Source organism: Herpailurus yagouaroundi, unplaced genomic scaffold (genome assembly GCF_014898765.1).
Source record: "Herpailurus yagouaroundi ecotype Mexico unplaced genomic scaffold, PumYag 188, whole genome shotgun sequence".
Classification (NCBI taxonomy): domain Eukaryota; kingdom Metazoa; phylum Chordata; class Mammalia; order Carnivora; family Felidae; genus Herpailurus; species Herpailurus yagouaroundi.
In genome coordinates, this window is record NW_024412419.1 from 39,313,019 (window position 1) to 39,325,041 (window position 12,023).

Here is a 12,023-nt window from a genome sequence, read left to right on the forward strand (position 1 = left end):
GCCGGCACCTTCGGCTGCGCGCAGCGGGCCTTCGCGCAGCCCGCGCCCGCCGCTCCCGCCTCGCCCGCGGGGCCCGCCGCGCCCGGCGAGCTGGGCTGGCTGTCCATGGCCAGCCGCGAGGACCTGATGAAGATGGTGCGGCCGCCCTACTCGTACTCGGCGCTCATCGCCATGGCCATCCAGAGCGCGCCCGAGCGCAAGCTCACGCTCAGCCACATCTACCAGTTCGTGGCCGACAGCTTCCCCTTCTACCAGCGCAGCAAGGCCGGCTGGCAGAACTCCATCCGCCACAACCTGTCGCTCAACGACTGCTTCAAGAAGGTGCCCCGCGACGAGGACGACCCAGGTGAGGGCGCCGGACAGGTGCTTCCCCGGCCGGGAGGGCGGGGAGGCGGCGCCCGGGCAGGGGCCGACTTGGATGGAGCTCCATGCGGAGTCTTCTCTTCCTAACTGGGACTGGGAGCCAGAGCGGACGGAACAACCGCCCGAACCCCGAACCTCGTCTGGCTGGGGTGGGGGTAGACCGGAGGACAAAGAGAACTATCAGAGGACCCACGAGCGCGGGGGCCCGGTGGTGGGGGGCTCGCCCCTTGCACCCACTCACACCCACCACACTCAAGCGCAGAGGCTGGCCGGTTAGAGAAAAACGAAAAAAGCCAGTATCCTCAAACGGGAAGCCACCCCTGGGTGCCAGTGGAAGGGAGGGACCAAGCTACAGGGAGGTAGATTAGGAATAGGAACACGCGTGGGCTCTCGGATAAGGGACGACTATAAAGGGATTCAGGAGAGCTGAGAGCCCCGGCACATTTTCACGGAATAGGTAGTGAGAGACCGAGCAACAGCCGCCGTCCCAGCTGCCCCTGGAGACACCTCCTTCTGCACCGGGGTCCTAACAGACCCTCTTCCTGCACCAGGGTCCTCTCTGTGTCCTTCGTGGAGTAGGCGCCCGCCTTGAGAGAGACGACTAAAGTCGTGGCACAGGCATCCGGGGACAGGGAATAGAGGAATCCGAGAACTAAAGCTGGGTCCTACAGAGTGTGGTTTGGTGCCTTCACTATTTAGAAATGTAAAAATGAAAACCCCAAGTGTGCTGCATTTCTGATCCGAGCCCCCCGCCCCGGGTGAGGAGGGCTGGGTTACAGTGGAGCGCTGTGAGTGGTTTTCCTCTACCGGAGCAGTGGAGGCCGAAGAAAAGCTCAAACAAAACCGAGAGAACAGGATTCTACTTGAGGTTTTCAGAAGGAGCTGGGGACAGAGGAGGTGGGGACAGAGGCGTGATAGGAAAAAGAGATGCAAGATTTTGTGTAAATGCTCTGGAGCGTTCGCACCTTGAAAGCACTAGAGAGCGGTGCATTCCAAGAGAAATACGGTACAAACCGTGTGTGATTGCAAATTTTCTAGCAGCCACGTTAAAAAGGTAAAAAGAAGCCGGTGGAATTATTTTTAAGTAACCCAAAATATTGTTTCAACAGCGAATATAAAAGCTATTAGTGAGACACTTTATGCTTTTTGTTTGATATTAAGTCTTCAGAGTCCTGTGTGTGCTTGATTCTGCAGGGCACTTTGGACTAGCGAGCCACTTTTCAGGTGCCCGACAGCCATGTGTGTGACAAGTGGTTACTGTATTGGACAGGGCATACAGTTCTAGAAGGTATCTTCTAGATACCTTCCCCATTTGGGCCGTAAAGCACCTGAGATTATCATGTTAATGGTCATGTATATTCTTCTGGGCTGTCTAAAAAGTTAGCGTCTTTAGCTAGTATCTTGTCAAAGCACTAAATATCCTGATAGGTACAGGTGCTGGTATTCAGATGGAAGTTGTATGAATAAAGAAAAATTTTTTTGCAACTATTTGCAAAACATGTGTTACTGAGGATCCTGGGTTTGGAGGAATGAGTGCTAGTTCATGCAGGCAACCTAACACAGTGTTTAGGTAAGAATGCGGAGTCTAGAAGCAGCCTGCTTAAAGCCAAGCTCTACCATTGCTAACTGGGAACACAGCAGGTTACTAACAACCAATGTGGCCTGTTTCCACAGAGCTGAGAGGAGCAACCGAAGTTGCCCATGTAAAGCACTCTACAAGACAAGTGCTTACCAGTACTTTTCAAATGCCAAAGATTCTGTTTACCAGAAGCGATAAAAGCTGTTGAGAGAGAAAATCCTCCAAGAGGGTGGATCTTTTTTCCCTCGATTATGCTAGATAGTGAGGGGGATTTTCTAAGCAGAAGACTAGCACCACATGCACTAAATGGGGCTCTGGTCTGAGATTTGTCGGTGGAGGAAAAGCTGGGAAGAGACCTGGGGCACCTCCTGTTGAAGGGGAGGGAGGGAGGGATGTAGATTCCAGGAGCTCCCTTGTCCCCTGAACACACGTTGTCCAAGGTGGTGTTAAAACAACTGACTACCCAGTAATAACTTTTGTGATTTTTGTTTGGCAAGACAAATGATTGTGGTATTTGAGGTTGCCTTTTTCCAGTGGAGTGATTTTGTTTTAAGGGACAAATATTGTACCCTTTGAGCAAATAATAATAACAGGTACCAGAACCCTCACGGCCAATCTGTAAAATGGGTATTAATCTCATGCCTGCTTTTATAAATCAAGAAATGTAGGCTCACGTTTAAGTAGCACCAGGATTTTGCAAGGGCGCACGCCATGAGTCTGGAGGGGGAGGTGTTGGGGCATTAAAAATATATTGGGCCTAAAATTAGGTCTCACGATTTAAGTAGCATGCACTGCCAGGAGAGAGTGGAAGTGGCCAGAACATCTGGGTTCGAGATTTCTCCTTGGAGGTGAAGAATAAAACCTCCCCCGGAAGGATCAATGTAACCAGTAGAGGGGACTGAGCATGTTTGTCAGGGTTTCATGAGAGTCCGTCCTCCCTCCGGGACTGAGGCTGAATAATTCGAGGGCATGGACTGGGTCCTTCTCTGACCTGGGTTTCTTTCACCACCCCGTAGGAAAGGGGAATTACTGGACCCTCGATCCAAACTGTGAGAAAATGTTTGACAACGGGAACTTCCGTCGGAAGCGGAAGCGCCGCTCCGAAGCCAGCAGCTCCTCCGCGGCGGCCCCAGGGACCACAAAATCGGAAGACGGGCTCTCCTCAGGATTGGGGTCGGGAGTGGCCGCGAAGCCGGAAGGGGACAGCCCGACGGCTTTGCTAAGGCCGTCCCAGTCCCCAGAGCCTCCCGAGGGCACCAAGAGTACCGCCTCGTCCCCGGGAGGCTCCCTGCTCACCTCCACCCCCTGCCTCAACACCTTCTTCAGCAGCCTCAGCACCTTGAGTGTCAGCGGCAGTGGGGGCACCCAGCGGGCCCTCCCTGGCGGCCGCCACCTGGGGATCCAGGGGGCCCAGCTGCCCTCCAGCAGCGCCTTCCCCCCCAGCTCGGTCTCGGAAGCCGCGCCGGACACCTTGCCGCTGAGCTCCGGCGCCAGCAGCAGCAGCCAGAGGCCTTCCTACTGCAGCCCTTTCCCTGCCGGCTCCAGCGGGGGGCAAAGCAGCCCCTTCAGCAGCCCTTTCTACAACTTCAGCATGGTCAACAGCCTCATCTACCCCCGCGAGGGCTCCGAGGTATAGGACGCGCCAGCCTCAGCTTCTCAGACTTGAATATGCGCACCTGAGATCTTGTTAAATGCAGATTTCCCAGGCAGTAGGTCTTGGGGCAGGAAGGGAGGCTCTGCCTCTCCCTGGAGCCCCGGGTGATCCCGTGGGCCCACTGGCCACATCTGGAGGCGCACGGGAGTCGTAGATGACTCTTTCTACAGCCCAGCAAGCTTTCACAGGTTTCTTCTGGAGAAGGGCCTCCCTGGAGAGAAAGCCACCTCTGTTCTGGGCCAGTACCTGCGAGCCCTGCGAGGGCCTGGACCGCGTCTGTTTTGCTGATCGCTGTATATCAGGGTTACAAGCTCAGATGTGCCCACGGGGCAGCTAAGAAACAAAAGAATGAAGTGTCTTGGGTAGGAAAAAAGGTTGCAGTTGGTAACTGCAGCAGTGGGGAGCGGTCGCGTCTGACCAGCTGAAGGCCGCTGTCGGCAGCTAGTTCTTTCCTGCCTGGCAGCATCTTGATTTTTCTGGAAAAGTCAGGTGTCTGGATTTTTTTTTTTTTTAGAAAACCTCCATTTGCCTTCTTTGCCACCACTTAAAGTTCTTAAAATACTGTACCAGGAAACACCACAAATCCTCCGAGCTACATCCAGCTCACAAGTCACCTCTGCTGAGGCTCCGCTTCTGGGACTCGGTGGATACTAATAGCAATAGAACTGCCCAGGCAAGCTGTGTGCGGAGTGCCGTTTCAGACAGACACTCGACGTGTGATCGCACAGCAGCCTTGGGAAATCAGTATTGTTACTGTCCCTGTGCTCTCTATATGAGGCCAGTGCATCTCCCAAGATGTCACACACAAGTCCCGAGGAGCCAGGATCAGGTCCAGGCAGTCTGGCTCCAGAGCTGGTGCTGGTAGATTTGTTCTGGTCCTGAGAAACAAAAGGTGCCGTTATCCGTAGGCAGACACAGTGTGCAGGGGGTGGGAATGAGCTACATCTCATTTGACCAAAGATTGACATAAAGTGACCATTTCAGATGTTCTCCTGAGCAACAAGGACAGACACCTCCCTCTGCCTTCTGCTGCCATATGCCCAGGGTGACCATTGTCCTAGTTAACTTGGTGTCCTGTCCCTTTTAGCGTGTGTCCTAGATCTTTCATTTTTTAAAGACAATATTAGAATGTTATTAAAAAATAGTTTTAAAATGGAATTTTTCTTATAGTTTCTTAATAAACCGTCTGTTAAAATTTTTTAATATAATTTATTTTTTAGCACTCCCTTTTACTTCTCAAGAGGTACCTGCATTTGAATAGTTTTTATGGTCACCCTCCCAGTGCCCAGCTGAGTGTCTGGTCCTTGGCAGATCCTTAGCCACCTTTTGAACTCACCCAAAAAGTGCTAATTAAAATGTAGATAATTGTTGATTTCATTGGAACAGCTGATAATGTCCTGAGTTGCCTTTGTTCCCTGTTGTTGGATCTTTGATAGGAGAGTTGCTGGTTTGGGGATTTACTTTTTTTTAGAAAATGGAACGCAAGTAAGTATATTGTAAAAAAAAATTTTTAACTTTTCCCTGTGTATTCTTTTTTGAGACTCACAGCGTTACTTTTAAATTTTTATTTTGAAATACACAATACAGAAAACTATTTTTTAAAGTTTTATTGAGGTATAAATAACATCACCATTATTTTTTAAATATTATGGACGAAGACAACCAAAGAGACTACCTACCCCCCAGATTGTGTGTACAAAAAAAACGTTTCTGTGGATATTTTTCTATGTGAAAAATTGTAGGAACTTTTATAAATATTATTTCTAACACAGTTCTATATTTGTAAATTAATTTATAATGTGAACTGGGACAAAAAATTTTTTTTTCCCAAGAAAGTACACTGCATGCTGAGAATCACATGAAATAAACTCTTAAGTGGGATGATTTCTGGCCACCTTTTCGCGTTCCTGTTTTTCTGCCTTCAGCGTCTTTCTCCTAAAGGAATAGAGATGTAAGGGGCATGACACTGAAGCCACTACAGGGACTTTGTTGAGAGCAAAAGCAGATGATGTTCCCATTGGATTGGTCCCACCTGCCCACGTCTGAAAGGCTGGAACAAAACAGTTACTCTTGGGGATGGTCTATAGGCATGTGAGCATTTTATTGATTTTTAACAGAGTAACAGTTCTGTCTTAGATCAACCAACCTAAGTGTACCAGACAACTTCTGTTCCAGAATGAAATGGTGCTGTGAGGTCTCACCAGCTGGCAATAGTCCTCAGGTGGCCTCCGCAGCCCTGGGTGTGGTGGCCCTCAATGGGGCCACAGGCAGCCCATCACTGCACACTGCCAAGGAAATAGGAAACTATTGAGACTGGGCCCCCATCTAGAAGAAACCAGGAAAACGAGGTTTCTAGACTAGGGTTTCTCGGCCTCAGCACTACCGCTATTTAGGGTTGGGTAATTCATTGTAGAGGTTGCCTTGTGCATCACAGGGTATTTAGCAGCCTCCCTGGTCTCTACCTGTTAGACTCTAGAAGTGCCTCCTTTCCACCTGGCCCTGGCCACATGGTGACGACCTGTCTCCAGACATTGCCAAATGTTCCTGGCCAGTTGGGGGGAGACAAAATTAACCCTGCTTGAGAACCACTGATCTAGACTAACACCCAGAATTGGAAAATTGTGGGCTAGTTGTTGAGCCCTGGATGAAGGAGGCCTCTGGGTTTTTGGCATAGGACGGTTTCTGTCTTGTGAGATGCCTTTTCTTCTAAAGAAAATCAGCTGCTCTCAGAACTGAGATCCACTGGTTTGCCCTGTCACATTGGAGGTTGATTCCTTCAATGTTTTAGTTGCTGACTATAGATTGTTTATGGCAGCTTCCTTCTTGACATCGAATTATTTCTATTAATAGAGACCTAGGCCGGAATAACTTCGACCAACAATAAGCTACCCGAGTTCTGGGTTTTTGTTTTTGTTTTTGTTTGTTTTTTGGCATGGTCGGAGGTTGGGGGTGGGGGCGGTAATGGAGACAGGCATAAGGATTTCTTGGAAAGAAAGACATGCAAAAAGCACATGAGTAACCCGTATTTGGAAGTACCTAGATCTGAGTGGTTGGTATGAAATGCCAGGATGATGGCATTTATGAGGACAAAGGCGAAGAGCAGAATCCGCGTCATTCTCCTGCTGAACAGCCGCGGAGGGTGGCAGGGCCGCTCAGTCTCCACTCCCGGGACTGAAGAAGCTGTAAGGTGGGCAAGTCTCGATCAGGGAACTGCCTCCTGCTGGGCATGGGACCCAAGGCTACCCGAGGAAGCTGCCCGTGCCTGTGAGATTTCCAGGTCAAAGTCTGTACCAGCCCTACAGCTGGCATCGGTTTCCTGAATCTGTGACGGTGTCTGCCTGAGAACCAGGTCAGACATTCTGGATCTGAGCTAGATTTCACGTTCTGTTGTTTGGGACAGTGCAGAGGGAAAGATGTGCTCCCTTGGCCTATAAATCAGTGACCTTCCTTCTCTGGGGTGGCCAGGGACCGGGGGACTGACGTCGAGTTGCAGCCCACGTTGAGGCCAGTTGGGCACATGTATAAGTAAGTGAAGGCAGCCGCCTTCCAGCCTTTTGGGATGTAGTGTACCTTCCAGAATAAGACAGGGCCAAAGGAGAATTTTAAAAACCACTAAACCAGATTCACATTTCCTTCTGGATACTTTGAGAACCTTAATCTTGTTCTTAAACTTATTAGGAAAGGGGGGCCAAGAGGCTTCAGGAACTGCACCCCAACTTCTCCAGCTCCCCAGGGCCCTGACAAGTCCCTCCCAGAGCAAAGTGGGCCAAGCTCTGGCCATGAGGAACATCACTAAAGCTGTTCTCTTCCTTCCTGCGACTGCCCAGAACTTGGAAAGAGGCTAAGTCCGCAGGGTTTAACTGGTTTTCTTTAGCTGCTCTAGTAGCTAAAAACCTAGGGGCTTTTAAAGAAGAAACTCGCAGTGGCCGACCGGAGGCAGGGATTTGCGGGTTCTGGGGCCGAGAACCGGCCGCCCACGTGACCTGGCCTTTTGTCATGGAAAGTGGTCAGCTGGGGTGCGTGGCTGGGTGGCGGGCAGGGCTGGAGAAGGAAGGAATTTCCTGTCAGATTTGAAAACAAAAAAAAAGGTCAAAAAGACCAGCTACCTACTGAATTCCTCTCTGCTTTTTTATTCATGATGTCTGGGGATCCTCACCAAAAACCCAGGAGGCCTGGAGAGCAGTCCTTTATTATTTTAAAAAAGGCAAAAATTACAATAATAATAACTCACTTACTAGGTGCTGGGCATTGTCCTAAAATATACAAAATAAATATATTGAATGTAATCAACAGCTACCTTAGCAACAACTCTATGAAGTAGACATAGGGTTTTGTTTTATTTTTAAATAAACGCCACCCCCAACGCGGAGCTGGAATTCACAACCCTGAGATCAAAAGTCGCGTGCTCTACCGACGGAGCCAGCCAGGCACCCCGAGGAAACACTGTTAATATTCATTTGACCAATGAGAATGCTGAGGACCACAGAGTTTGTTTAATAACAGGGCCATGGTCAAAACTCTTTAAGTAGCTGCTGCAGGTAAGTGCTGAAGCCAGAGATTCAAAGTCAGGTTATGTGATGTCAGGACTTACCTGCCCTTAAACTATTCTGTCTCTCCCTTTTTATTTTTATTTTTATTTTGTAACGTTCATTCATTTTTGAGACAGAGAGAGACAGAGCATGAACGGGGGAGGGTCAGAGAGAGGGAGACACAGAATCTGAAACAGGCTCCAGGCTCTGAGCTGTCAGTACAGAGCCCGACATGGGGCTCGAACTCACGGAGCGCGAGATCATGACCTGAGCCGAAGTCGGATGCTTAACCGACTGATCCACCCAGGCGCCCCTGTCTCTCCCTTTTGAAGATGAGAAAGGAGAGGCACAGGGAGGTCAAGTGACTTGCCCAAGGCCACACAGCTTATTGGTTGCAGGTTTGGGGGCTCAGAACCCAGGCTCCTGCCCTGCCACCCACCCCCACCCACTCAGTGACGTTCCCTGCAGGCATTTCCTTGAGGTTGGTTTTTGCATCTGGGGCTCCCTTTTCATGGCTACAGGAAGGTAAGTAGTGGGAAGGGAAGTTGTTTTTCCTTGACAGGTCCTCCCTTGCAGGATCAGCCAGCAGCTAAGTCAATGGCCCACATCTTGGGCTCTGAAGTTGCCAAGGGAAGCCAAACATTGGGGACACTGGTTTGGAACCTTGGACTCAGGAAATGTACGCACTGAGTATGCACTCAGCAAATCCCTTTGGGCAAGAGTCCCGGTGCTGGGCATTGGGGACAGTAAGATGACTGAGACCCACCTGGACACTTAGCAAGCACGTCTGAGGGCCAGAGCAGATGTGTGCAGGGTACAGAGGATCCACAGGGTCGGCCTGTGCTCTCCCGACTGGCTGCCAGTGTCCAGTGAGGGAGATGAGCGGTTTCACCTTCTGGAAGAGCGGCAGGAGGTTCCCCAGAGTCCTGCCTATGCTCCTTCCCCGACCTGCAGCCTGTGCCGGGAGACCAGGACCAGGGGTTACCCAAAGCAGGGATGCTTCTGGGCTGACAGAAGCGACAGAAGCAACCGTAGTCAGGTGGACTGTCTTCAAGGCCCTGGGGCCTGGCCTGTGTGAGCTCCCTCCTGGTGTCTGTGCATCAACACTCCTGGTCGCCAGCTTTCAGCCCCAACCTGAGGTGGGAGCGGAGCCTGGCTTCTTTGCTCCGCACTTCAAAGAAGGTTACCTGCCATGTTGGGGTTTTCTCCTTCCCAGTTTACCTTTCTGATGTGCATTAAGCAAAGCACAGCCCCAGGATCTGGGATGGGAACGGGGTGGGGGTTGGGGCATTCACAAGCAAGAGGATCTCTTTCCTTCCACTTCTCCAAGGACGATGCCAACTGACCCTGTTCCTTGGCTGCCCACTTCCAACTCCATGTCTGGGCCGGTCCACAGCCACCGCGACTGAGGCCAGCCATGCAAACTCTCAGGGCCTCAGTCTTCCCCTCAGCAAAATGGACAAAAGCAATCAATCCCTGCCTCACAGCGCTGTCGAGAGGGTTAACATATCTATTTTGTATTGAATCTGTGTGCTTGCCCCACAGTAGCCTTGAGAAGGGCCTTAGCATCCACTCCCAGAGCTTCCTCCTGTCTCTCCACAGAAAGGAGGACCCTTTGCCCGGCAGCCTTGAAGGGTGAGTATTATTAGCCTCATATTACAGAAAGGCAAAAACAGACTAAGGTTGGCAAACAGCCGGCCGCCGGAAGCTGAGGAAATCTCACAGGAAAGGGACAGTCACATGTTCGTGGACTCCAGCTCGCTCACCGGTCTGTCCCTAAGTGTACCGAACACTAACCAGCTCTTATGTTGCTTCCTCTGTTTGCCTCGAACCCCACATCCAAGCCCGGGGAAAAGAACTGTTGGCTCTCATGTTCAAAATTGGTCTCCAGCCCGTGCCTTCAGCCCTGTTCACCTGTGTCACCAGGTCTGTGCCCAGAGGTCACAGCAGCCTCCTACCTGGCTCCCGGCCTCAATCCCTAGTTCCCTGCTATTCACGCTGCCCTCACCCCTGCTGTTCTGAGCTCATCCTTTACTCAGAAGCCAGAGTAACCTTTCAAACAACAGATAACGATTATATTGCTTTCCCGCCTAGAACCTTTGTGTAACCTCTATTACTAGCAAACTCCAAAGCTCATCTGTGGCCCTGCATGAACTAGGTCCTGCACCTCTCCCACATCCCCCTTCTACTGGGCTCCAGCGATTCACTGCTTGGAGCCCCTCAAACATTCCAGACTCTTCTGTTTTAGGGTCTTCGCAGTTGCACAAGCTTAATGCCCCGGATCTTGTCAAGCTTCTGCTCAAAGGCGGGCCTTTGGAGCAGTTGTCCCTGAGCTTCTAACCCTCCCCTCTTCCACCAACTCCCTTCAAGCTGCCTTTTGTACAGTTTTCTTCCCATTGTAACTAAATCTGTGCCTTAAAAATAAAACAAAAGCATTATTTCAATGAGATCATTTCTGGGGGGTGAGAGGTGAGCAGAGGAACAGGAGCCAGCATGGGCGCCCTCAGGTCTGTCTCCTCCATATTTAAAAAGAAAGCCTAAGGGCAGCTGGGTGGCTCAGTCGATCGAGTGTCCAGCTGTTGATTTCGGCCCAGGTCACGATCTCATGGTTTGTGAGTTTGAGCCCCGCATCAGGCTCTGCGCTGACAGTGCAGAAACTGCTTGGGATTCTCTCTCTCTCCCTCTCTCTGCACTGCCCCCCTCAAAATAAATAAAAAACATTTTAAAAATCTTTAAAAATAAATAAGTTTTAATTTTTTTTAATGTTTATTTTTTTTTTGAGAGAGAGAGACAGAGTGCGAGCAGGTGAGGGGCAGTGAGAGGGAGACAGAATCTGAAGCAGGCTCCAGGCTCCGAACTGTCAGCACAGAGCCCAACACGGGGCTCGAGTTTGTGAACCGGAAGATCACGACCTGAACCGAAGTCAGCTCCTTAACCGACCGAGCCACCCAGCCGCCCCTAAAAATAAATAAATACAAAGAAAGCCTATGTCCGAGAGAAATGATTGTCTAATTGATCTTATAAAAAAAGCACATTGTTCCTCCTTCCTGTTTGGGAAACCAAGGCACGGGGCATCCATTTTCCCAAGACTCGTTTATGATGTACCTCACTTGCTGACTGTGGCATCCCTCAGTACATAAAATGGAAAAAGTTGTCTTTGTCCTTTGGTTTTAGATGGGCAAAACCCCAAGAATTTTTGCTATGTTCAGCCTGGATTTAGAGCCCAACCGTCCCCCCACACATCACTTCCCCCCTTTCCGCGTTCCTACCTCCCCTGCATTCTCCTGGCAACGAGTCTCAGCCAAACACCTGCAGTCTTTGATCAGTAGGCAACAGCTGCCCCCTGCTCTCATTTTATCCAGAAGACTTTCAAGCAGGTTCGGGGAAGGGAAAAACACCCATAGCCGCTGTTACCCTGCACACCTCCTTGCCTACTGGTGGTAAAAGCCAAAGAATTGCTACTTCAGCAAAGGCTTTAGAAAACCTTCCTTCCATGGGATTAACAACAATGACTGCCACTTACAATAGCAATGTCAGCCACGGAACCCTAGCAACGTTCCACCGCCTGCTCGGGGTGTGTTCCGACGTCCTGTTACATCTACGTTTCCTAGCTCAGGAACTACTGAGAACATACACGTCCTACCTTTACAGGATTATTAGCATTGATGAAGTCATAGCGCTGCTGGCACTCGTGTGGTAAATAATCCTCCTTTCCAGCATCTTATGTGCTCAGTTCCTCGAAAGGGCACCATCACGGCTCATTCTGATGCTTCCAAATTTAGCGTCCCTTCCTCCGTTCAGCGAGTTTTACTGACCACTTCCTACACCTCCTAGGAGGCACGGCTAAAATCAAGGTCCCTGTGAGCATGGCGCTTACATTCTAGCGGAGGAGAAGCAA

At 50.4% G+C, this 12,023-nt stretch overlaps 1 protein-coding gene across 1 annotated transcript; it reads left to right on the forward strand.

Moving 5' to 3' along the window:
* Nucleotides 1-5,492, forward strand: FOXI3 (forkhead box I3; the record flags this gene model as incomplete). Its single annotated transcript, XM_040496888.1, has 2 exons — nucleotides 1-346; nucleotides 2,959-5,492. Coding segments are annotated over 2 exons (966 nt in total), but the record flags the coding sequence as incomplete, so codon positions are not given.
* Between the last annotated feature and the right edge of the window lie 6,531 nt (nucleotides 5,493-12,023).